We start from the raw sequence: 25,497 nt of genomic DNA, 5'->3' as shown, positions 1-25,497 counted from the left end.
TACCTATATATGCACTGCAGAAAGCAGCAGAAATATCCCCCAAGATAAACTTACACCCTGTATGACATCCAAAAATCCAGGTGAGACTGCTAAAGAGGGTTAGGAGATATGGGAAACTAGCCATTGGTTGTGTGGGGATGAAATATTTTGGGGGATATTAAAAGGCAGAATATTTCCTCTAAAGGAGAAATGTTGGGGGGAGAGACCCTTAAGGGAGGCAGAGCCCATCCCCCGTTTCCCTGCCCCAAGCAGAGACTGAGGAGGCCGGCTGTTCAGAAAGGCTGGGCCAGACAGAAACGCCAGATAAGCAACCAACCAAAAAGCTGGACAAGATTAACCCAGGCAAACAGCTCGGGTTTGCATCTTCCCCCTTTGCCTATAGAGCCAGCCGTGACCCCTACCTGACCCCATTGGAATCCAGAGGGTGTAACCCCCCTTAGTCAGCTGCCCCGGGACCCCCAACCCTGCTGGTTCTGCTTCATCGGGAAAGGGACCTTCTTCCCTCTTTCCTCCAGCTTGGACCTTGAGCCAGATCTGGGATTTCCCTTCCAACCGGGGGTTCAGGTCTGCTTCGCGCTCCGTTCAGGATTTTTGCTGCCAGGACCCTGATGGTCTCTGGGTGGCCCATCAAGGCTTGTTGCCAGTTGTGGTTTCTTCTGGCCGAGCCCTTTAAGGAGCCCCCAGGGGCCTTCACGCTGGGACGGACGGAGCTCCTCACAGGACCTTCGGAGAAGCCCCTCCAGGCCAGGAGGAGCTGCTCCTGCTCCTGGGTGTAGCTACTCCCGGCATCTCTGCAGCTGTCCGATCCACGCAGCCCCGCAAGCCAACGCCAAAGCCAACCGCAACCTGCTCAGGATCCCCGCGGGGCGCGGGGCGCGGGGCGCGGGGGGCGACCAAGCGCCCGCCGCGGCCTCCTTCTTTCCCTACCCGCGCAGGTAGACTGCGCCCGGACCGGGAGGCTCCCCCTCGCGGCCCCGGTTCGGGAGAGAAAAGCGAGCGGCTGCCGGGGCGAGGCGGAGGCGGCGTCCCCAGGTCGGGCAGCCCAGGTGGCGCCGGGCTCCCTGCGCCGGGATTGGCGACGCGGGGCGGATGGGCGGGCCGGGCAAGGAGGCAGGAGCGGCGGCGCAGCGGGGCTCTTTGCGACAGCGGCCCAGAGCGAGCGAGCGGGCGGGCGGCCGGCCGGGCGGAGGGCAGGCGCTTGCGGCAGACGAGTCGCGCTCCCTGGGCCGCCGCCGCCGCCGCCGCCTCCTCGCACCAGCAGCTCGGCCGGCAGCGGCAGGAGGTGGGGAAGCGCGCCGGGGGGAGGGGGGCTCCTCTCCGGGGTTCCTCTTGGGAACGGTGCGGGGGCGACTCTCCCGGGCAGGTTCGGCTTTCGGGGGCGGGGGGGGGGCGGCCGATCCGGCGCTGGGAAGCCGGGCGCGGGGCAGCCTCTCTCTTTGGCCGGGGCCTTGGCGCTGCTCTCCCCGGCGGCTGGGGAAGGCGTGGAGCGGAGTGTGGGGGGGTCTCCACCGCTGGAGGTTTCAGGAAGAGGCTGGAAATGGCCTCGGGGGAGTGGGGGGGCTCCCGCCTGAGCGGGGCTGGACTAGAAGACCTCGGAGGACCCTTCCAACTCGGCCGCTTAAGGAGGCTCCTGGCCGGCGGACGGTCCCCAGGCAGGCAGCGGGGCGGAGGGAGAGTTGGCGGGGCTTCGCTTGTTTGACATCGGCACCGGACGGCCAAGCGCCGGAGGAAGCCGCCCAGGTAACCTCGGGCGAGCCGGCTAGCAGGAGGAGGAGGAGGAGGAGGAGGAGGCAAGCGGGCGCCCTTCCCCATCCCAGGAGGCCCCGGAGGAGGCGCTCCGTGCCGGTCGGGGCAAATGCAGAAGCGCCGCTGCTTCAGCTCGGGAGGCTTCCCGGAACCGAACCCGGCTTCTTCCCCTGCAACCCGCAGACCCCCCGCCCTGGACCGGCCGCTCCCTGCTCCGATGCTGGGCTGCTGCAGGGCCGGCTGCGGGGCGGGCAGCCTTCCCGGGAAAGCGCCGGGGATTCCGCGGCGTCCACACCTCGCTCGCCCCTCCTGACCCGCCTTTCGGGCCCCGAGTCCCGCCCCGGAGGAAGGCGAGGCAGAGTCGCCTCCCCCCCAGCCGGCTTGGCGTTGATGTAGCCGGCTAGTCAGTGCAGCGGGTAGAAGGAAGGAGGGAGAGGAAAAGTTCCAAGCCCTGGCGAGGCTCGTGGGAAAGGGCTCCAATGGACGGGGTGTTTGCGGGCAGGGAGAGCCTGCCAAGCTTCCTTCCTCCTTCCTTCCTTCTTTCTTTCTTTCTTTCTTTCTTTCTTTCTTTCTTTCTTTCTTTCTTTCTTTCTTTTTTTTCTTTCTTTTTCTTTCTTTCTTTCTCTTTTTCTTTCTTTCTCTTTTCTCTTTTCTTTCTCTTTCTTTCTCTCTTTCTCTTTCTCTTTCTTTCTCTTTTTCTTTCTTTCTTTCTCTCTCTTTCTCTTTCTCTCTTTCTTTCTTTCTTTTTCTTTCTTTATTACTTCCTTCCTTCCCTTTCTACTGTTTTCCTTCCTTTCTTCTACTCATCCCCTTCCTTCCTTCCTTCCTTCCTTCCTTCCTTCCTTCCTTCCTTCCTTCCTTCCTTCCTTCCCTTTCTCCTGTTTTCCTTCCTTTCTTCTACTCATCCCCTTCCCTTCCTTCCTTCCTTCCTTCCTTCCTTCCTTCCTTCCTTCCTTCCTTCCTTCCTTCCTTCCTTCCTTCCTTCCTTCCTTCCTTCCTTCCTTCCCTTTCTCCTGTTTTCCTTCCTTTCTTCTACTCACCCCCTTCCTTCCTTTCTCTATTTTCCATCTATCATTTCTTTCTCTCATTTCTCTACATACCTACTATCACCCTCCCTCCTTCCCTCCCATTTTCCTTCCTTCCTTCTACTCATCCCCTTCCTTCCTTCCTTCCTCCTTCCTTTTCCTTCCCTTCCTTCCTTCCCCTTTCTCCTCCTGTTTTCCTTCCTTCCTTCTACTCATCCCCTCCCTCCCTCCCTCCCTCCCTCCCTCTTTTGTTATAACCTTGAATAATATTATTTCGGGGGAAGAAATCCAGGCCATGGTCCCAGATCCGCAATCTCTCCTGGCTCTGCAACGCCCATCCTCTTCCTCTTGTGCCTGGGAGGATCAGGAGGGGACCTTCGCGGGGAGGATGGGACATTAATGGTCTCAGGGGGGGGCCTCCCCGAGCCTTGACCAAACGGGCCGCCTGAATGGCTTGGGGGAGTCCTGGGCCCCTTCTGAGGGCCGCTCTCTTCTTTCTCTCCGCAGCCGCCGATCATGAGGAGCAGAGCCGAGGCGTGGAGGGGAGGCCCCGGTCACTGGCGGCCTTGAACCGCAGCAGCTGCAGCCGGCGCTCCAGGCGGGATGCCCTTCTCCTAGGGGCCGACTGCCCCCCCCCCGCCCCTCGCCCCACCCGATGCGCCGACTGCCCCCGGGGCCCTTCAGGAACCCTCTTGGGAAGGAGGCCGGACTCTCTTTGGAGACGCTTCCGACCGGGCCTGCCGGAGAAGCCGGAGAAGCCGCCGCCTGGGCAGGGACACCATGGAGGACTTCACCACCAGGACCTACGGGACCAGAGGCTTGGATAACCGGCCTCTTTTTGGAGAGACGTCGCCGAGGGTAATGGGGAAGGAGCTGCTCTCGCTCTCTGGGCAACCATAAAATATTTTTTGGGGAAACATGGCTTCCAGCTCCCAGAACCCCCAGCCAGGAAGCCTGGGAGTTGGACGCTTCCTGACGGTCGGAGCAATGAATCGGTGGAGCGGAAGTTGCCTCCAGCCGTTGTGGATGCTCCAAGAGTGGAGGTTTCTAAGAAGAGGTCGGGGAACCATCGGTCTGAAGTTGGTGCAGGGTTTCCTGCCCAGGCAGGGGGCTGGACTAGAAGACCTCCAAGGCCCCTTCCAACTCTGTGATTCTAACTCCGCCCGTCTTAAAGCTGCCCAGGTCCGATGGGTCTGTGGCCTTCCAGGGAAGGACTTGCAGTCTATCCCAGGGGTCTCCAACCTTGGCCACTTGAAGCCTTGGAGGACTTCAACTCCCAGAATTCCCCAGCCAGCTTTGCAGAGGGCTGCGGTCGTCCTGGGGTGGGGTGGGGGCTTTGTGCCCCTTTGCCAAAATGGCAGCTTCTGCTCCGCTTTGTGACAATGGAGGTTGCGTTTAGGATGAGCCTTGACAGAGTTTTCCAAGCACGCTGGGCCTCAGGCACGTGGGCGGGTGAGCCTTTCTTGGGAGTGTGATGGAGCAATGCTGTGATTGTGTAACACACACACACAACGGCAGGCCTTTAGCCTTGAAAGCCCTGGCTGACTCCGTTTGGGGTCCCCTCCTAGAAAGAGCTCTTTTGCATTGCACAATCTCTTAGTTGGGAGAGATCAAAGGGTGGCATGTCCTTGGGTTTAACGGGATTATTTCAAAAAACTTTCCAAGATGATGATGATATTATTATTATTATTATTATTATTATTATTATTATTATTATTATTATTATTATTATTATTATTATTATTATTATATCATCAGTGAGATTCACAGCCTTTGGGGCTGGTTGGGAGCTCAACAGCTCGAGTCCTAAATAAGGACCTAGGAATTGCTCAGGTAGCATTGGAGGATATAAGCTGTTCCAAGTAGGGTGGTTTTTTGTAGAATCAGGTATTCAAGTCTGATAAATTCAGGATTTCCAAATAGCGAGGCAGCCCTTTAGGTATTGCTCCAAGGGCTCCAATCACAATTTGGATCACACACCGTTTCTTTTTCCAAAGTCGCTCAACTTCAATTTGTAAGTCCTGGTACTTTGTGGTTTTTTCTTGCTGCTGCTGCTTCTTTCTCTCCTCCCCCTCCTCCCTTATTATTATTATTATTATTATTATTATTATTATTATTATTATTATTATTATTATTATTATTTATTATTATTATTAGCCAGGAGAGGGAGATTAAACCTCTGGCTTAAATTCAAGTATGACATGCTAGACTTTAGTTTACATGGAGTTTTCTTACAATTTGCCCTGGTCAGTCATGGGCTGTGCAATAAATCTATATATATATATAGAAAAGCAAAACATACCCCTCACGCATCATCACAAAATCTCCAGAACCGTAAAGCTTACAAACTTGAAATCTGGCACGTAGCCTCCTCCTGGCTTCTAGGTGCTCACTAAGGAAGGATTCTTTGAAATGACCATCAGAGTATTCGGAGTATTTCCTATATTATTATTAACACGCTCTGATGCTAAGGAGTTCTATTCCCCCTCCCCACCTGAAAAAAGAAATCTCTTCCAAATGCAAAACACAAGCCGAGGAGTTTCAATTTCAGTTTCACAGCAGCACCAAGCAGCTTTAGTACAGAACAGTTGCACTAAGCCACGCCCAGGCTCCTTGCTGTCTTCTTGCTTACCCAGCAAATACTCTTTTAGTTTCCAAACAGCCCTCCACTCTCTCACACACTGACAGGACACTAGCCAGATGAATACTGATGGATGCTGGTAGGCAGAGACATAATTTCCCCCCCCCCCCCTTATTTTCCTCCCCAGAAACTAAGCCCAGCCACATAGTTTCGTAGCAAAGCACGGGTATTGCGCTAATACCGTGTTTCTCACATAATAAGGCCGGGCCTTATTTTTTTTGAGCCCGAAAAATGGCTAGGCCGTCTTTTCGGGTGACTTAATTTCCCCCTTGCATCTTCGGGCAGGCGGGCAGCGACGGCTTGGATGTTGACCTCGGCATTGGTGGGGCACTTTGTATCAGGGTCAACGCAGGCAGCACCATATCCGGGTGTGCAACAAAGTACTTCCTAACAGCAAGCCCCCACCATTCCCCCCCATTTTGCATGTTTTAATATAGGCCTTAATTTGGGGGGAGCGGCTTAATTTCATTTCATGCCTATAAAACATGCTGGGACTTCCTATTGGGGGAGGCCGTATTGTTGGAGAAACAGGGTAGCTTATATTTTGGAGTTTGTTAGAGAAAGTTTTTTATCCTTAGTTGATGTCTCATCCTTCCTCCTCTTGATGTCCTCCAAAGAAATTGGACCACACGGTTCTGAAAGCCTCCAACCAGCTTGGTATGTTTTAGAACAGGGGTCCCCAACCACCGGTCCACGGACCGGTACCGGTCCGCGGAACAGGTCCTACCGGGCCGCTGGCTTGCTGGGCGCCGCCATCTTTTTTTGATGAAAACGTGCTTCCGGTGAGCTTTTCCGGGTAGAAAGCTCACCGGAAGCACGTTCATCAAAAAAGATGGCGCCAGCGCTCCGTGAGCTTTTCTGGTAGAAAGCTCACCGGAAGCACGCTTTTCATCAAAAAAGATGGCGGCGCCAGCGCCCGTGAGCTTTTCTGCAGAAAGCTCACCGAAGCACGCCATCAAAAGATGGCGGCGCCCAGCTGATGCCGGTACCGGGCCGCGGCGTAAAAAAGGTTGGGGATCACTGTTTTAGAAGACTGAAGTCTTCTGTGTTGATGGAGATGTGGGTTTATGTTCTTGTCGCAACAGCTTCGTTGTGATTCCCTCTCACACAGTCTGACGTTAGCAATAAATATAGTTTATGGTTTGGAGTTTGTTAGAGGAAGCGTTTATCCTTCGTTGGGATGGACCTTCCCATAAATGGATCTTAGAAGGCAAGTTCTGCATACAACTCCTCTCCTGCTGGTTGAGGTTCTCCAAAGAAGTTGGAGCAAACAGCGCTCAAAATCCAACCAGCTTGGTGTGTTTCAGGAGACTGATGTCTTTTGTGTGTTAGGAGCAAGTCCTTTTCACACTGCCACTCCCCACAAGTGGGCACTGGAGGCATTCAGGTGTGTGTGTGTGTGTGTGTATGTGTGTGAGTGAGTGTGAACCATTCCCAGTGAGAAGTAGACAGACTCCAGGTCTGAATCCTAGGCAGATAATATCTAAAGCAGAGGTCTCCAACCTTGGCCCACTTTAAGACTTGTGGGCTTCAACTCCCAGAATTCCTCAGTCAGCTTTGCTTTGCTGGCTGGGGAATTCTGGGAGTTGAAGTCCACAAGTCTTAAAGTGGGCCATGGTTGGAGACCTGATCTAAAAGTTATTTCTTTGAGTAAATCTTAACAACATGGAGCCGAGAGGGTCAGTTCATGTCTGATCAAAAAGGTGTATCTTGGTGTCCACTGCCATTTCCACACCAGCACTGATGAGGTTCCCTAGTTGGGTCATGAGAACGTCTGCAAGAAAACCACCAAGCTCAGAGAGCAACAAGGACCCCACAGTTCTCCTCCTCCTCCTCCTCCTTCTTCCTTCCTCCTCCTCCTCCGAAACACAACTCCCTTCTAGCACTGATGATGTTCCCTAGTTGGGTCATAAGACGTCTGCAAGAAAACCACCAAGCTCAGAGAGCAACAAGGACCCCACAGTTCTCCTCCTCCTCCTTTTTCCTTCCTCCTCCTCTGAAACACAACTCCCTTCTAGCGCTGATGATGTTCCCTAGTTGGGTCATGAGACGTCTGCAAGAAAACCACCCAGCTCAGAGAGCAACAAGGACCCAACACTTCAACCCCGAGCTACAAACATTCTCCTTCATTAGCAATTTCCCAAAAAAAAAAACGTTAAGAGGAGGCTAGTCAGATCCCAACCAAAGAGGATGGCAATGTGCAGAGATGTTTATGCACAGGCTCTATTGATAAGAGCTCTGAAGAAACCAGTATTTGCAGTTTTGGTACCCTGACATTTTTAGTTGATTTTTTTTCCCCCCCAGTGCTTTTTAAATTGCAACCGAATTCATTTGTCTTTTCCTTCCTCGGCTATTTCATTTTGGGGTGGGTAAACTTCATGCTGAGAAAAACATCTGTTGTGTCCATACCACCTCACATATGTGGGATGGAGGGTGTAATTATAGGGTGGGATAATCTCTGACTTTCAAAATGTCTTTTCCTTTTTTTTAAAAAAAAGTATAGAATTGGGCAATCTTTTGTTCAGTGTGACGTTCGGATGAATTGGTTGGAGTGACTCAGTTTTCTGGTTTAATGGATTTATAAGCGATAACAGATAAGGATGGTTTTGAAATGCAGGGACGGTGGGATGATGGGAATAAATTCTATGGAATTCCAACTGATTGGGAAAAAACCAAACTTCCAGGACAGGAGTAGAAATAAGAACGAAAGGCAAGAAGAGAAGAAAGGAAGTTCTAGGCACCCTTCATAAGTTGTTAAGAATACGAAGCCTCGTCTTTTGAACTTGTCCTGGAAAATATCACTTTGTTTTTCTTTCTTAATCCTGATTTCAGTGGCTTTCCTAATCTAGACTCGTTGAGATAAAAAGATGCCCTGGAAGGGGCACCACCCCAGGGCAAAGGGCTGGCTGGATCAAACGGAGAAGGAAGAAAATAGGGGCTCACAACCGGTCTCCCTTAGGACGAGTTGGAGTAATTTGGCCCGCAGGGAGTAGATACAATAGTTGTTAAGAGTCAGAATTGGTTGTCTCGTGTTTTTTTTTCCAGCTCTGTTGTAAGTTTGAACAGTTGCTAAAGAAATGGCTGTAATTTGAGGACTACCTATACAGATTTGATTAATTCAGAACTCTAAAAGAGTTGGAAGGGATCTTGGAGGTCTTCTAGTCCAGCCCCCCCTGCTCTGGCAGGAAACCCTACACCATTCCAGACAAATGGCTGTCCAGTCTCTTCTTAAAAGCCTCCAGTGATGGAGAACCTACAGCTTCTGGTGGCAAGTAGTTCCACTGGTTAATTGTTCTCATTGTTAGGAAGTTTCTGCTTAGTTCCAGGTTGCTTCTTTCCTTGATTGGTTTCCACCCATTGCTCCTTGTCCTGCTTTCAGGGCCTTTGGAGAATAAGTTGACCCCCCCACCTCCTCTTTGTAGAAGCCCCTCAAATATGGAACCACTGCTCTCATGTCCTTCTTCCCATGAAACGAGTCATAATCCGATTCAACCGGATTCCCAGGAAAAAGCTGCCCAGGAATCTGGTTGAATCGGATTACGATTCGTTTCATGGAAAGAAGGAAGGAAGGGAAGAGGCATCCGGTTGGACTTCCCCAATACGGCCAGTTCTCAATGTATGACCACAACGGAGCCCAACATTTCTGTTGTTAAGCAAGACAGTTGGTAAGTGGAGTTTTGCCCCATTTCATGACCTTTCCTGCCGCCATTGGTTAAAGAGAATCCCTGCGGTTGTTAAGTCGGTCACACAGTCATTAAGTGAACCGGGCTTCTCCCGTTGACTTTGCTTCTCAGAAGGGGGCAAAAGGGGGGATTCACATGACCCCGGGGGACCCTCTCGCCCTCGTAAATACGAGTCAGTTGCCTTTCATGTTGATCACGTGACCAGGGGAAATGCTGCAACGGTGGTGTGAAAAATGGTCACAAGTCACTTTCTTCTGTGCCATCCCTAAGTTGAGGACTACCGTATATACAGTGGCATGTGAGGACACCCATTCCCAAAGTGGATAATGGGAACACCCACTCCTTCAATCAATTTCTCCCTTAACTGCCCGGACGCCTCTTGATGTAAAATAAGATTCCCCTCCATCCCAGACCAGCCTCCTCACTTGGCACCTACAATACTTAACCGTTTTAACTCTGCTTTCTCTAAACTGCCCCCTTCCCTTCCCTTCTTTTTCTCCTGGTAGTAACCTTTGCAAAGAATTAAAACAAGTCCTCCACGGATTCTGCCCAGCGGTAGGAAAGCCCTTTGCAGAAAGGGGTGTGTGTGTGTGTGTGTGTTAAAAAAAAGGATGCAAGGAAAAGGGCCAAAGAAGCAGCGATGGAGAATTTGGGGGGTTTTCTCAGCAGAAGGGAACCAAGGAGTAAAGAGGGAGGGAAGCTGAAGTAGCGGTTGTGATGAACCCAAGAGAAGCCAACTGGGGAATTGCAAAGGGGGCTGAAGTCCCCAAACAAACTTTCCTTTTTGTCATTTGGAAAGGGAGGCCAACTGGTGGGCCTTAAGGCCCCTGAAGCATTATTAGTTACGTTGCTGCTGTTGGGACTCTGGTAGTGACCCCCCGTTGAAATCCTGAGTCTCAAGCCAAACTTCCAAAACTTTAAAAGGATTTATGGGAAGTTAACATGTCCAGCACTGCCTGGGTGTAGCTGACTCTCAGGCACATCATTCCTTGTCACCCTTGGCCCCGGGTGTGTCCTAAATCATATTCTCCAATGAGACACCTCCATAGCCCAGAGTCATCCATCAGGCTCTCCAATTAAGAGATTTGCGCGGCAGAAACTTCCGTCACCTAGTTAACTATCTTTGAAAAACGATTGATGGAATGCACTTTTGGTTTGCAAGCTGCCACACTGCTCTTTCGAACCCCTTTGCCTCCCCTCCCTTTCTGCTGGCAACTCTAAGACGACCACAGGGACATTTTAGGAGTTGACGGCTGCATTGATTGCGAAGAGAGAGACGTCCTTATTTATGACGTTCATCACTTCAATGTGAGCCTCTTCCCAGTTGCCTTCCCAGCGCTTTCCTAGCCTCTCGGGCTCCTTTGCTTGAAATCTTGGAAGCCTCCCGTCAGGTTGAGATGCCGCCTGGGATCCCTTTTGCCCCGTCACCCAACTGGCACCAACGCTCTGCCCTTTTTGCAATCGGTTCAACATCCTGTCTTCTGCAGAGCACGCCTTGTTTGTTCATTCTTTTTCTTGTCTTTCTTTTCAGGACAGAATAATCAATTTTGCCGTTGGCATCGTAGCTTCCTTGTTGCTTCTAGTAAGTATCCCGCTTGGCCCTGCAACCCTAATTCGGGAAGAGAAGCTAGGTTTGAATCGGTACCCAAACGGTTCAGATCGGGTTTGCCTCCTGGCAGCTATTAAGGGGGGGGGGGGCATTAATTATTATTATTTCCCCCCCCAGGGAATAGCGAAATATTCATTCCATCCATCCCAATACCTTTTATAATGCATTGATAATGTACATTTTGGCGTTGGTTTATTTTCAAAACCTTCCCTTTGTTTCCTGCACACACGGATGCTTCCATTCCGTTAGCTGCTGTTTATAAAGGTTTGAGGTATGCATTGCAGCTAAATACACAGCTCAGAGCACTTTAATAGGGGGAGGAGCTGGCCAGGGCCGGTTTTTTTTTAAAAAAGGCTCCCTCTCCCCCTTAACACCTGCTTGAAAGGGCACTCAATGCAGCCTCTGCCTTCCTCTCACCGGTTCCCAGATGCGGCTGCCGTAGACGGAGCTGAATTTTTCCATGGTGAAAAAAAACAAGAATCTGCTGCTGGCTGGTTGCCCCTCAACGTACGGCCGCAATTCAGGCCAAAATTTCTGTTGCTAAATGAGGCTTTCATCAGTGAGCTTTTAACGACCTTTCTTGCCATCGTTGTTAAGTGAATCCGGCCTCCCTGTTGACTTTGCTCATCCGAAGGCTGCAAAATCGCGGGAAAATTGCGACTGTCATAAATACGAGTCGCTTTGCCAAACGGCTGAATTTTGATCTCTTGGCCACAGGGAGGCTGCAAGGGTCACAAGGGTGAGAAAGGGTCGTAGGTCACATTTTTTTTCCAGTGCCGTCATAGCTTTAAACAGTCACTAAGTGAGCTATTGTAAGTCAAGGACCGTAACGTGGATAATGTCCCTGTCCCATCAGAATGACTCGCTTAAGAAACGATGAACCCGCAGGTGTATTTGGATGGTTGCCCATCCCGGGGCTCACAGGGTTACCCCTCGCAACCTTCCCCCTGGGGGGGGTGGGGAGGGAAGCCTGGTTCACTTAACGACCACACCCCTCACTTAACAGCTGCAGTGATTTGCTTCACCACCACGGCAAAAAGAGTCTGAAAATTGGCAGGCTTTCCCATCACCTACTTCTTAGCAACAGAAATTTTGTGTCCCCATTGTGGCCCCAGGAAAAGCTATGTGGAAGGTGGGAAACGTGCAAGGAATTGGGCCACCCTGGGCCAGACTGCCGTTGCCAGCGGTGGAAAAAAGGGGTGCTGAGAAACAGACACTTTGGAGCAAGGGCCTTCAAACTTGGCAGCTTTGAGACTTGTGGACTTCCAACTCCCAGAATTCCTGAGTTAACATGGCTGGAAAAGGAATTCTGGGAACTGAAGTCCACAAGTCTCAAAGCTGTCAAGTTTGAAGGCCCTTGGGGGGGAGGGAAGATAGATAGATAGATAGATAGATAGATAGATAGATAGATAGATAGATAGATAGATAGATAGATAGATAGATAGATAGATGATAGATAGATAGATGATAGATAGATAGATGATAGATCAGGGGTGGGCAAACTTTTTGGCTCGGGGCCGCATTGACTTTTAAAATTTGACAGACGGGCCGGGTCAGCACAAGATTTTTGGGAATCGCCCCCCTTCTTCTCCTCCTTCCCTCCCCTCGGAGGCCCCCTGAGTCAGGAGTTGCTACCGCCGGCGCGGCTCGCGTGCGGCTCCAGTCCCGCGTTGCCTCGGGAAGGGAAAGGCAAAAAGGAAGAGCCGCGGCGGTGCTTTGCAATGGGAGCAGCGGCACCGGAGGCTCAGGCTCAGCGGCTCCTGGTTTTGCCTTTTCCTTCCCAAGGCAACGCGGGACTGGAGCCGCACGGAGCTGCGCCGGCGGTAGCAACTCCTCACAGCCCCAGCCAGACACCTGAGCGGAGCCCGGGCGAAACTGCCTGTTGCTGCTGCCGGAGCACCGCCGGTCGCCTCCTCCAAGCAGCTCGCCCGCCCGCCGGGCTTCCCCTCTGCCGCGCGGCTCGGGCCAGGCGCGAGCGCCCCACGAGTTAAAAGGAAGCCGAAAGTTGCTGGGAAGTTGCTCGGGTGCTGGGAGCAGGCTTTTAAAGTGCCGCCCGAGCAAAGTTTAAGCAGCCCGCCTGCCCGCCGGGTGAAACCCTTCCTGCTCCTCGGCAGGAAGACGCTCCAGCCTGCAAACTTTGCCTTTGCAAAGTTTAAGCCTGAAGCCCGAAACCCAAGCAACTTCCCAGCAACTTTCGGCTTCCTTTTAACTCGCAGGCGCTCATGCCTGGCGGAGGGGAAGCCCGGAGCCTCCTCCAAGCAGTCTGCCCACCCGCCCGCCGGGCTTCCCCTCCGCCGTGCGGCTTGGGGCCAGGCGCGAGCGCCCGCGAGTTAAAAGGAAGCCAAAAGTTGCTGGGAAGTTGCTCGGGTTTCCGGGGCTTCCAGGGCTTTGCAAAGGCAAAGTTTGCAGGCGGGAGTGTCTTCCCGCCGAGGAGCGGGAAGGGTTCCGCCCGGTGGGCGGGCGGGCTGCTTGGAGCGGGCTGCTGTGCGGCTCGGGCGAGGCGCGAGCGCCCGCGAGTTAAAAGTTGCTGGGAAGTTGCTCGGGTGCTGGGAGCAGGCTTTTAAAGTGCCGCCCGAGCAAAGTTTAAGCAGCCCGCCTGCCCACCGGGCGGAACCCTTCCCGCTCCTCGGCGGGAAGACGCTCCAGTCTGCAAACTTTGCCTTTCCAAAGCCCTGGAAGCCCTGGAAACCCAAGCAACTTCCCAGCAACTTTCGGCTTCCTTTTAACTCGCGGGCGCTGCGCCTGGCAGAGAGGAAGCCCGGAACCTCCTCCAAGCAGCCTGCACGCCCGCCCGCCGGAGCTTCCCTTCCGCCCGCGCGGCTCGGGGCCAGGGGCGAGCGACCGCAGAGTTAAAGGAAGCCGAAAGTTGCTGGGAAGTTGCTCGGTGCTGGGAGCAGGCTTTTAAAGTGCCGCCCGAGCAAAGTTTAAGCCTGGAAGCCCGGAACTCCGAGCAACTTCCCAGCAACTTTCGGCTTTGTTTTAACTCCCGGGCACTCGTGCCTCGCCCCGAGCCGCACAGCAGCCTGATCCAAGCAGCCCGCCCGCCCACCGGGCGGAACCCTTCCCGCTCCTCGGCGGGAAGACGCTCCAGCCTGCAAAGTTTGCCTTTCCAAAGCCCTGGAAGCCCTGGAAACCCGAGCAACTTCCCAGCAACTTCGGCTTCGTTTTAACTCGCGGGCGCCGCGTCGCCCTGAGCCGCACAGCGGAGGGGAAGCCCAGAGCGCCACTGGGTCGCCTCCTCCAAGCAGCCCGCCTGCCCGCCTGCCCACCTGCCCGCCGGGCTTCCCTCCGCCGCGGCTCGGGCCAGGCGCGAGCGCCCCAGGCATGATATTCTTCCGATTAAAATCGAATTCTGATTTTTTGGGAATCGCCCCCTCCTTTCCCTCCACTCCACTCTTCTGCCTTCCCAGCGCTTTCCTAGCCTCTCGGCTCCTTTGCTTGAAATCTTGGAAGCCTCCCCCGTCAGGTTGAGATGCCGCCTGGGATCCCTTTTTGCCCCGTCACCCAACTGGCACCAACGCTCTGCCCTTTTTGCAATCGGTTCAACATCCTGTCTTCTGCAGAGCACGCCTTGTTTGTTCATTCTTTTTCTTGTCTTGTCTTTTCAGGACAGAATAATCAATTTTGCCGTTGGCATCGTAGCTTCTTGTTGCTTCTAGTAAGTATCCCGCTTGGCCCTGCAACCCTAATTCGGGAAGAGAAGCTAGGTTTGAATCGGTACCCAAACGGTTCAGATCGGGTTTGCCTCCTGGCAGCTATTAAGGGGGGGCATTAATTATTATTATTTCCCCAGGGAATAGCGAAATATTCATTCCATCCATCCCAATACCTTTTATAATGCATTGATAATGTACATTTTGGCGTTGGTTTATTTTCAAAACCTTCCCTTTGTTTCCTGCACACACGGATGCTTCCATTCCGTTAGCTGCTGTTTATAAAGGTTTGAGGTATGCATTGCAGCTAAATACACAGCTCAGAGCACTTTAATAGGGGAGGAGCTGGCCAGGGCCGGTTTAAAAAAAAAAGGCTCCCTCTCCCCTTAACACCTGCTTGAAAGGGCACTCAATGCAGCCTCTGCCTTCCTCTCACCGGTTTCCAGATGCGGCTGCCGTGAGACGGAGCTGCTGGAGAAAAGCTGAATTTTTCCATGGTGAAAAAAATAAGAATCTGCTGCTGGCTGGTTGCCCTCAACGTACGGCCGCAATTCAGGCCAAAAGTTTCTGTTGCTAAATGAGGCTTTCATCAGTGAGCTTTAACGACCTTTCTTGCCATCGTTGTTAAGTGAATCCGGCCTCCTGTTGACTTTGCTCATCCGAAGGCTGCAAAATCGCGGGAAAATTGCGACTGTCATAAATACGAGTCGCTTTGCCAAACGGCTGAATTTTGATCTCTTGGCCACAGGGAGGCTGCAAGGGTCACAAGGGTGAGAAAGGGTCGTAGAGGTCACATTTCACATTTTTTTCAGTGCCGTCATAGCTTTAAACAGTCACTAGAGTGAGCTGTTGTAGTCAAGGACTGTCACGTGGATAATGTCCCTGTCCCATCAGAATGACTCACTTAAGAAACGATGAACCCGCAGGTATATTTGGATGTTGCCCATCCCGGGCTCACAGGGTTACCCGCAACCTTCCCCTGGGGGGTGGGGGAGGGAAGCCTGGTTCACTTAATCCACCACACCCCTCACTTAACAGCTGCAGTGATTTGCTTCACCACCACGGCAAAAAGAGTCTGAAAATTGGCAGGCTTTCCCATCACCTACTTCTTAGCAACAGAAATTTTGTGTCCCCATTGTGTCCCCAGGAAAAGCTGTGTGGAAGGTGGGAACGTTGCAGGGAATTGGGCCACTTCCCACAAAAGGCCAGACTGCCGTTGCGGTGGAAAAAAGGGTGCTGAGAACAGACACTTTGGAGCAACCTTCAAACTTGTGCTTTGAGACTTGTGGACTTCAACTCCCAGAATTCCTGAGTTAACATGGCTGGAGAAGGAATTCTGGGAACTGAAGTCCACAAGTCTCAAAGCTGTCAAGTTTGAAGGCCCATGACCTAATCTATGATCCATCCATCCATCCATCGATCTAGAGGCTATCCACAAAATAGATGACGTTTCGTGTAGCATAAGATAGCTAGCGCAGCCATCTTTGGTCTGTGCGTCCGCCGCTCAGCCTGCGTCTAGTATAGTGGGAGGTCTCAGCCGTTATTTCACAGCAAACGCTTGAAATGTGTGCTGCAATTGAAAATCCGCGAGTTGTGAGGTGCGATCAGTGATAAGGTTTTTGTTGGCAAAACCATAAACCCACACAGCAAATCGCACTCGAGAAGTCCTGAATGCTTTCAAGTGGGACTTTTTCCTCATCCGCCCTACAGCCCCGATCTTGCAACCACGCGAAAGCATTCAGGACTTCTCGAGTGCCGTAGTTCGCCATTTTTAAACTTAATGCACCATTGGCGCACTCCACCACCAGTGATGATGTTGTCCCGTACACTTCACACAGTTGCCGAAAAATTTCAATCGGTTTATGTTTTCCCCAACAGAAACCTTATCACTGATCGCACCTCGCAACTCGCGGATTTTCAATTGCAGCACACATTTCAAACGCTGTGAAATAACGGCAGCGATAAGAACCTCCCACTAGCACGACTAGATTCAGACTGAGCGGCGGACGACAGACCAAAGATGCAGCTCCGCCCTTCTTGCTATCAGACAAACGAATCTATTTTGTGGATAGCCTCGTATATCTAATCTATCATCTTATCAATCTATCTCATCTCTCTCTTCCCCCCCCCACCCAAAGAGTCTTCAAACTTGACAGCTTTGACGTGTGGACTTCCAACTCCCAGAATTCCTGAGCTAACCCGACTGGAGGAGGAATTCTGGGAGTTGGAAGTCCACACGTCTCAAAGCTGTCAAGTTTGAAGGCCCCTGGAGTAGAGATTTCTTTCAACAGCGGCTGCATCTTTTCGTTCACCCTCACCAGAGTTTCAGTTAGCTGGCCAAGCACCGAACGTGCGTTGCCCTGATTCCCCGTGTGAGGCAGAGGCGTGAAATCTCGGGGCGTTGTATCGAACGGTGATGGGGAAGAGCAGCTCTGCTGTATTTGGATTAATATTAAGAGTTTTATCTTAGATGGAAACCCTCCAAGATAATCACATCTGACAAAAGGTTTGTTTTGTATGAGGATAAAATGAACTGACTTTCTTCTCCCTTTTTTCTTTCTCTTTTTCTTCCTTTTTCCTTCCTTCCTTTTTTGTTTTCTCTCTCGCTCTCTCTCTGCAGGTCACTTTAATCAGTGCTTTCGTCTTTCCTCACCTACCTCCAAAACCAGTGAATATATTTTTTGCTTTCTGCATCTCCTTGAGTTGTGTCTCGGCTGGCATTCTTGTAAGTGTTGTTGTCTTTACCTTTGTGATGAAGTTGAAGTAGACCTTGCTCAGAGGAGGCGAGGACAATAGCATATGGCTACCATGGAGAGCTGTAAAAATATTGCAAGGCCCGAAGTCAACTAGGAGCTAAGTCCACAGAGGACGTCTTAGTTATCTGCACCAGCTGCAGTAGCAAGCATGGGCCCTAAGCCAGGTTTCAGACTACCACTTGTAAAATGGTAGCTGTCTCGAGTTGTAGGAGTTCCACTTTTGGAAAAAAAAACGATAAGAGCCCCAAACTTCCTTGATGCCACCCTCCTCTAAGCTTCAAGGTACCCGCAAGGTGGAAAGAATGACACGCAAGGTTATTTGCAACTGAACTTTAATTAGATGTTGGTTTCTTCTTGGCCAGAATTTTGAGGAATGTGGCCTGCTGGACCAGCACAGCCACCATCCCACAGGGTGGCACCTCTGAGATACGTCCTCGCCCAAAGAAATGACACACGTCAGAGCAGACGCCCGCAAGGATTGTGATTATGAAAAAGCGGCCTACCCTTTGGCTAGTCTTTGATATCACAGCCCTGCGCCAATGCCTTAGAACAAGGCTCTCCAAACTTGACCGCTTGAAGACCTGTGGACTTCAACTCCCAGAATTCCACAGGAGTTGAAGTCCACGGGTCTTCAAGTGGCCAAGGTTGGAGACCCTTGCCTCAGAAGCAAAGCCTCCACTGCAGCCGTGGGATCCTCCTACCTGTTTCACTGCTGGTTTGGTGATCGCGCACTTCGAGTGTGCGCACAGCTTTCCCCACACCAGCTGAGGCCTGTAGCGCCAGTCAGCTGAGAGGATAAAGAGAAGCACAGGGGCAGGTGGGAAGAGGGCCGATCCTACACTTTTCCCTTCTTACTCCTCAGCCTTTTTTTCCCTCTTCTCAGCTGATCGTCGGGGGGATTTTTGTGTTTTACTACCGGTTCAGTTGAACCAGTACGAACCGGTAGCATACCACCACTGCTCCACTGGGTTCAGTTCCCATTACCAAGTAGCTCAGGTCCCCTGCAGTCTTCTCCACCTTGCTGGAGAAGAACATCAACCCTAGAAACCTGAGTTCTAAGACGATGACGGCGTCTGCCTCCCCTTAATATTTTGTGTCTCTCTCCCCCCCCCTCCCCCGTTTCTCTTCCCCCCTCCAGATCTATTGGTATCGACAAGGAGACCTCGAGCCCAAATTTAGGAACCTCATCTACTACATTTTGTTCTCGATCATCATGCTTTGTATATGTGCCAACCTCTACTTCCATGAAGTGGGGAAATGAACTTTCCTAGGGTGAAGGTGGTGACGGCGTCCAGGTGCTCCCGAGGTCGCGTTTTTCAGCCCTGCTTTCTGGAGTGAGGGCGCAGGAGGGCTCCCACAAAACGCCCAGGGCACAGAGGCTGGAAGGAAGACCTGTGAGGAAGGTTCATGGAGGTGTATTTTGCCGGTTCTTCCTTCGCCAGTGAGGTGAAGTAGTGCAGTACAACAAGAGCATTGCTTTAGGGGATTGTGAGGAGGGAGGGTGAGCCACACAATCGCTACTACTGCACTTAATGAACATTCCAGTTGTACGACGCTTGTGTTTTTCAGAGGGGCACACCCTTTTTTCTCCCCCCCGTTGTGTGTGGGGAAAAACACGGCCTTTTTTTAAATTACTACACTGTACAAAAAAAAACAACAACCCTCAGCACTGCAAATGTCTATACTACATTATAAATAAAAAGGCATCTACTATGACAGAAGAGTTTTTCTCGCTTGCATTGAGCTGGTTTCATTTCCGCTCCTTCCCAAGGGGACTGACTGGCCGTGTGAACGACAAATTTGTGGTACGCAAATGGAGCTGCGGGCCGAACGCAGACTTAACAACTTCAGAGGAAGCTGATCGGGAACACGTCAATACTGATTTGGATCATTTTTGTTTTTAACCACAGCCTTTTGTAGTGGGGAGAATCAGGTTGCCTCGGCCAAGTTGCACCAAATTTCCGCTTTGTGTTTTGGGGTGGGGAGCCTTCCCTGTCGAAGGAACGCACAGAGGCACCCATCGCCAAAGCTCGTTCCCGATGAAATGTCTCCAAAAAGGGTCATCCAAGTTGGCTTCCTTTGCAGAGTTTGGTCTCCTCAGGGGTTTAAAACGGACTCCTAAATTTATCGCAGCTTCAAAGTCTCCATGCTGCCCTCGGGGGGGTTTTTAGCGGTAGCATTTTAAGGATTACGTCTGATCCTTCGGGCGCGACATCCGTTGCCAGCAACAGATTCTTCAGTTTGAAGGAGGATCTTGATCCGGCTTTCCTGCTGCTCAAACAGCCTGCAACCCCTAGAGAAACACACCTTTTCTCCCTTCACATATCTTCTTGCTCCCTCGGTAGTTACAGCGGCTGTAACTATAGTCTCACACCAAAGCAGGAGGACCGGTGCAAACCCTAAACGGTGTAACCTCAATTCCGGACGCTTGTTTCCTGCTGGGTTAGTAGCCTGGAGCGTCGAGATTTCCTCCTCCCTGTCCATCCATCATGAGCCACCTTGAATGCAGAAACTTCGGAGGGGAGCCAGCCGGGACGGTCCCTCGTTCGAGATCCGAAGGGGCCTCTGGGTCAGCCCTGCCAGGTGGACCCTCCTTGGACCCAACGCAGGAGTTAATGGACCGGGAAGAGCCTCAGTGACAGCTGACCAAGTTCTCCATGCCCTTCGAGTCCTCCGAACTGGGGCTATCCAAAGAGGAGCTGGTAATGTGAGAATTCTCTCCGTGGTGTTGTAAGATGGGATCTAGGGAGAACCAAGACACAACAGGTTGCCTCTGGTGCTGGCTAACACACATGCAACCTACACCACTTTTTAAGGCTGGCTGCTTTAACCTTCAACTGAAAGAGGTAGCGGGGAAATGCCGCTCGGAATAGCAAAAACTCTCCTTTGGCCTTCAGAGCAAACCCGAGACTCCTTTGCCAGAAGCTCAGAACCTCCAGGGGGGTCCTTGCAAGGTGAAAACGTTCCCCTTCACCAAAAGTTCAGCACAGGCAGCCCTCAACTTACGACATTTCGTCTAGCGACCGTTCCAAGTTACAACAGCCCTGAGAAAAGGGACTTAGGACCGTTTTTCACACTTACAGCTGTTGTGGCACCCCCGGGGTCACATTATTTGCATTCTTGACAACTGACTCGGGTTTGTGAGGATCGCCGTGTCTCAAGGTCCTGTTGATCCCCTTTGGCGACCGTCTGACGAGCAAAGTCCGCGGGGAAAGCCCGATTCGCTTAACAACCGGGTTGCTCACTTAACAAACTGCACTGGTTCGCTTCACGGCGGGGGTGAGAAAAGTCGTAAAATGGGGGCCAAACTCACGTCATGAATTTCTCGCTTAGCGACAGAAATTCTGGACTCAGTTGCGGTCCTACGTCAAGAACTACCTGCAGTGAGTTCAGAAGGACGCCCAAAACTCAGAAGGAACCAAGTCTTAGCTACGATGCAGGAGTCAGCCGGAAGCAGAGCAAGCCCTGAAGCTCCCCAAAGTGCAGAGTTAATGCCGAAAAAAGCAAAACTGTGAACAAACTAGGAGGAGGAAGGTGTGTGTTGCGAGAAGTTCACCACCTCGAGTTACTTGTTAAAAAACGATAAAAGGCGGGATGCAAAATAAAAAGGAAGCTCAGGTGCAGGAAAACTACCTGTTAAGGTGGTCAGAGGCAGCACTGGTTCTCCGTCTATGTCATCGGACGCCTGGATGAAGCCTCGGGGAGAAGGCACGATGAGAATGGCTCCGTCCAGCGAGGACTGTTCCACTGGTTCCTCGGCTGTGGGAGAGCCCAGGTCCTGCACAACGACAACGAGCAACAATGGCGCCCAGCCGGGTTCCTCAGAATTTTAAAAGTGTTTTGGAAAAAAAACCATCACCCCCCCAAACAAAAGCTGAGCGTCGTGGAAGCGCAAAGCACGAAAATCTTAACAGCGTGAGGGTTATTAATAGCTTTGTAACACCTAACTCCCACGGCCCTGCCTTATGCCTGAAGATACTTATCCAGGTAGTAGGTCTACATTGCTCGTCCTCCCTACTACCTTCTCTTATTGGTATCTTTTATGATTTATCACTTCTGGTTTGTATCTTAGGATTTATGATTTTTTTTAAACTATGGTTTATGATATTTGAGTTATCACCTTGTTGCTTGCACGGATGCTCAAGAGCTTCTGCCCCAGAGACAAATTCCTTGCGTGTCCACCTCACACTTGGCCAGATAAAAGAATTCTATAAAGCAGGGGTGTCCAACCTTGGCAACTTTAAGACTTGTGGACTTCAACTCCCAGAATTCCTCAGCCAGCAAAGCTGGCTGAGGAATTCTGGGAGTTGAAGTCCACAAGTCTTAAAGTTGCCAAGGTTGGACACCCCTGCTATAAAGAATTCTCAAAATCAGAAAGGAGGAGGGGATAAGCTGCCCGGGGAAAGCCAAGGGAAATCATCAAAACCATTAAAAAGCAAAAGTTAGAATATTTCGGACATGGGATGCAACATCCCGAAAAACACACCATACTTCACTTTATCCTCCAGGGAAAGATGGAAGGCAAATGAGCTCCAGGCACAAGAAGAACCTAGTGACTTCAAAATCTAAGGGACTGGTTTGGACAAAACTCAACGGCACTTTTTCGTGCGGCTGTTGATCAAAATAGGATGGCCAACATCGCCAACGTCCAATGACGGATATGGCACAAGAAGAACGGTAGCCTAGTGGTGAAAATGCCCGTCTCCCATTCACAAGGTTGAGAGTTCAATCCTAGGCAGTGACAGATGTTTCTGTCTTCAGACGCAAAGAAAAAAAAATTTCTGCTGTGAACTCCGGATAGGCGTCAAGGAAGGGCATCCGGCCAGTAAATGCTCAGTTCCATTCAGTCACCCTCACTGTCAAAAAGGGAGTTAAGAGGATGAGTTTTAAAAGGAAGATGAAAAAGAATAAAGAATTCTAACTTCTTGCTAGGAACACAGAGAAGTCTTTTTTTAATGCATGGTGGAAATCAAGTAGTCAAGAAATTAGGCAAGAGTGCTTTGAACTTCTCCCTTTTCTAATACTTAAATCTGTTAGGGATAACATTGTTTACCCTAACTGGTTTGGGTAAAAATAATAAATATGGTATCATGGTTTGTTAGTTAAAGTGTGTGTAACTTTAACAGCAAGAATGTAATTAAGGGTGTGGTTGTAAAAGCACTATATAAGAAGCGAGGCAATTGCAGCTCTCTCTCTCTGGCTTACTGATCCCTAATTACTGGATGGATTGATGACTGCGTTCTTGCTGGAACAGGGAGAGAAGAAGGAGTGTTGATTTTTCTGAACGGAGAGAAGATAAAGATTGGACTGATTTATTGTAAGTGTACTGACATTGGCTATTCAACACGGACTTTGCAAATAGAGTATCCCCGACAAGACTTGACTGAAATTGATATATGACTAATCGACCGTTACATTTGACTATGCTATAATTCTTAAATGGAATAAACTATATTTTTGATAGCACAAGCGTGTCTATATTTTTACTGCGTGTTAACTAGAAAACTTATCTCACACATTTACCTGTCTTCCTATCTGACTTCGCTGCACGTTCTGTTTAGTTTGTTTTCCTTAACACCCGTTGGGGAATCCAGGCTTAACAAAATCCATTTCACATTTCTGCCAGATTTGGAGAACTGTGGCTTAGGGCGACGTAAACATCAGCTCCGAAGGTTTAGGAGTTGGGCTTTTTTTTCTCCTTACCTCGGAAACGTAAGTGCCAGCCAAATCCGACGGACAGTTATCTTCCCGCTTGAGATCTGAATTCAGAATGCCGACGCCTGCTCTTTCCAGGAGCTCCGGGCTGCTTCGGCTGCCAAATTTGGAGGAACCGCCGGTGCTGTCTTCCCCTGGGAGTTTGGAGGGGCGGACGTCCTCTGGGAAAGAGTCCGTTTCCAGGGAGGTCGGTGTGCCCGCCAAGCCAACAGTCTGCAGGCCCAAATCGGCGCTCAGTTCCGCCTGGCTGGCGGGCGGGGAAACGTCTTCGGATGCCATGGTCCGGATGATGACGCTGGGCGCGTGGCACTGCACGGTGACGTTCTCCGTCGTGTTCAGCAGGTGCTCGGGCTGCGGGAAAGGGCCACACAAAGGCAGTTGGCTATTTGGCAAAAGGTGGCAAACACCGCGGCTCCATTCATCCTCTTGGGCGGGACGGATAGCGGCTGCTCGGTGCCAGGCAGGTTTTTGGGAATATTTGTAGAAGAAAGTGGAAACTGGACATCAGCCGCCTCATCTCTCAGCTTTGCCCAAAAGGAAGAGGAGGAATGGGGAAATTGGAAGGCAGGCCAACCAGCTTCCTTTCCTCGTGGGTTGGGATGGCTCCCTTGATCTTGGAGAATCCACACCCCTCCAATACACGCACGTCATACATGGGCGTCTACTTACCTGCCAGGAACGGCACGCACACACGTATGGAAAGGCAAAGCACGCACAGCAATAACCATTACATTGGCTGAATTGTTATTGCCGTTGTTCAGTCTCCAAGTTATGTCTGACTCTGCAACCCCGGCGCTCTCTTCTCTCCTGGAGTTTCCCCAAATTCATGCTTGTTGCTTTGATGGCCCTTCCTAACCCCTCCTCCGCCCTCCCTTTCTCGTTTGGCCCTCCCTCTTTCCCAACACCAAGCCAGATTCACTTAACAGACTCAACAACTGCAGTGATTCACTTAACAACTGTGGTAAGAATGGTTGTAAAAAGGGGGCAAAAATAACTTGACAAGTGTCTCAACAACAGAAATGTTGGACTTCTCTGTGGCCATCAGTGGAGGACCTTCTGTACTGATGAGGTCAGTCAAGAGCTTGCCAAACTCGCCAGCCAGAGCTCTGAAGGCCTCCTCCACCCTCAGGTGTCTCCTCCCCATGCCTCCCCCTCCCCCGCCCCCCCCGGAGGTCTTACTGTTCTGATACGTACGGATAAGGCATGGACTATGATCTGGTCTGGAGAGGCTGGCGCTGCAGCAGCCGTGAGGGTGACTGTGGGGCTGGCGGTTAGGGTCAGAGGCAGCCCCTGGCTTGAGCTGGTCTGGAGCAGGTAGGTGCCCGGGGTGCCAGTCGGCTGCAGGTGGAAGGACTAGGAGCGGGAAGGGAGAAGGAAAAGAGAAGCAATCAGGTGTTTCACGGCCATCTCAACGGAGCTCCTTCCCAGGGTGACATCAAAGAGAAACCGAGAAGCAGGTTTATAAAAAACGTAACTGAAACAAGGTGCGACAAACTAGGTTATTTCTACCAGTGATGGGGTTCATTTTACTACTGATTCTGTGGGCGTGGCTTGGTGGGCGTGGCAGGGAAAGGATATACTGCAAAATCCCCCTTCCCTCCCCACCCCACTGACCTGCTTTCCAGCTCCGTTCTCCTGTGCAGGGCAACCAAAGGAGACCCATGGGAGACTCGATGGGAGGCAGAGAAGAGATGGGGTTGGCGGGGCCAGTCAGAGGTGGGATTGGCCGGTTCTCCGAACGACTCAAAAGTTCCACTACCGGTTCTCCAGAACTGCTCAAAACCAGCTGAAGACCACCTCTGATTTCTACTGTCCCCTATCTGGGCCATGCTAGTGGAGGGTTCGAGGGGAGGGGAAGGCATTCTGAGAGCATCAGAATGGGAAATGCTGATGCTAGAAACGTGTTCGGCTTTGGACTGGAGAGCAGAATTCCCAGAATTCCCCAAGTCATAAAGTGGCCCGGGTTGGAGACCCCTGCTCCAGAGCTTTAAACATCTCAGCTAAAATCCTTTTCCCTGCAAACAGATGTAATCAAGTCCACTCCGTTAAGACTTACCGGCAAAATCTCAAAAGTCTGCAACGTCCCACTATTTAGTGTTATCGTTTCGGAGTCGACGGAAGCCGCGGGGGAATCGGCAGAAGCTACACAAGAGGCAAAGAAGAAGAAAAAAAACAGGACCAAAGGTTCAAATCAGTAAACAGGTTCTGAACATATTAATCACAAGAGAATGTAAAACAGAGCATGCACCCAGGTGCTCAAAGCAGGAATAAGGGAAAGGACTTTGTATATTAAGAAGGGACCGTTGGCCCATTGCTCCCTGGCCCAGAGTGTGTTAGCTTCAGAAGAAGAATTAAATTTCAGCCCACCTGTCCTGCCCCTGTCAGAGTCTGAATCGGAGGGGGAAGCCGAGCAGCTGACAGGGAGGAGGAGTGTGGCTCCGCTGGCTGTAGAGGAAACTGGGGAAGGGCAACGTTCACTTGGGCAGAGCAGGGGAGAGGTAGAACAAGGGAGAGGGAGTTCAGAGGAAGAAACAGGCCCACCCCTTCATCATCTTAGGGCACACAGGGAGAAGGGAGCAACATGGGTTGCGTGGCTTACGTGGGAGGAGAGGGCCCTGATTCCTTTCATTAGCCACACCTGGGAATGAGAGTTTAGAAATGATATGCAA

General features: G+C 51.3%; 2 protein-coding genes across 3 annotated transcripts in view; one reads left to right on the top strand and one right to left on the bottom strand.

Moving 5' to 3' along the window:
• The first annotated feature begins 1,088 nt into the window (after positions 1-1,088).
• TMEM243 (transmembrane protein 243) lies at positions 1,089-18,774 on the top strand. 2 transcript variants are annotated; one of them, XM_087969186.1, is made up of 5 exons: positions 1,089-1,282; positions 3,279-3,629; positions 10,627-10,677; positions 16,978-17,082; positions 18,252-18,774. In XM_087969186.1, exons 2-5 carry the CDS (start codon positions 3,552-3,554, stop codon positions 18,372-18,374), a joined length of 357 nt encoding a protein of 118 aa, XP_087825312.1. In that variant the 5' UTR covers positions 1,089-1,282; positions 3,279-3,551; the 3' UTR covers positions 18,375-18,774. The 2 variants fall into 2 exon arrangements, with proteins under 2 accessions (XP_087825312.1, XP_087825313.1); XM_087969187.1 differs by lacking the exon at positions 1,089-1,282 and adding an exon at positions 2,100-2,138.
• The window catches only part of DMTF1 (cyclin D binding myb like transcription factor 1), a 26,438-nt gene continuing 18,369 nt past the window's right edge, over positions 17,429-25,497 (bottom strand). Inside the window, exons 13-17 of the mRNA XM_087969185.1 lie at positions 24,885-24,970; positions 24,023-24,181; positions 22,817-23,179; positions 20,747-20,891; positions 17,429-19,855 (exon numbers count right to left, since the gene is read on the bottom strand). Of these exons, the coding sequence (XP_087825311.1) occupies positions 19,746-19,855; positions 20,747-20,891; positions 22,817-23,179; positions 24,023-24,181; positions 24,885-24,970 (863 nt within the window). The 3' untranslated portion in view covers positions 17,429-19,745. The remainder of the gene's footprint in view (positions 19,856-20,746; positions 20,892-22,816; positions 23,180-24,022; positions 24,182-24,884; positions 24,971-25,497) is intronic.

This window comes from Notechis scutatus, chromosome 6 (genome assembly GCF_049901735.1).
Source record: "Notechis scutatus isolate UNSWTSFEM ecotype Mainland chromosome 6, rNotScu1.2, whole genome shotgun sequence".
Lineage (NCBI taxonomy): Eukaryota > Metazoa > Chordata > Lepidosauria > Squamata > Elapidae > Notechis > Notechis scutatus.
The sequence above is the reverse complement of the archived record's forward strand: the minus strand, read 5'-3'. Positions and strand labels throughout refer to the sequence as shown.

Bases quoted from the DNA above. Each gene is read 5' to 3' on its own strand.
- TMEM243 (XM_087969186.1), top strand. From the start codon at position 3,552: ATGGAGGACTTCACCACCAGGACCTACGGGACCAGAGGCTTGGATAAC. The intron at 3,630-10,626 runs GTAATGGGGAAG...CTTTCTTTTCAG, and splicing joins TTGGAGAGACGTCGCCGAGG to GACAGAATAATCAATTTTGC. The intron at 17,083-18,251 runs GTAAGTGTTGTT...TCCCCCCTCCAG, and splicing joins GTGTCTCGGCTGGCATTCTT to ATCTATTGGTATCGACAAGG.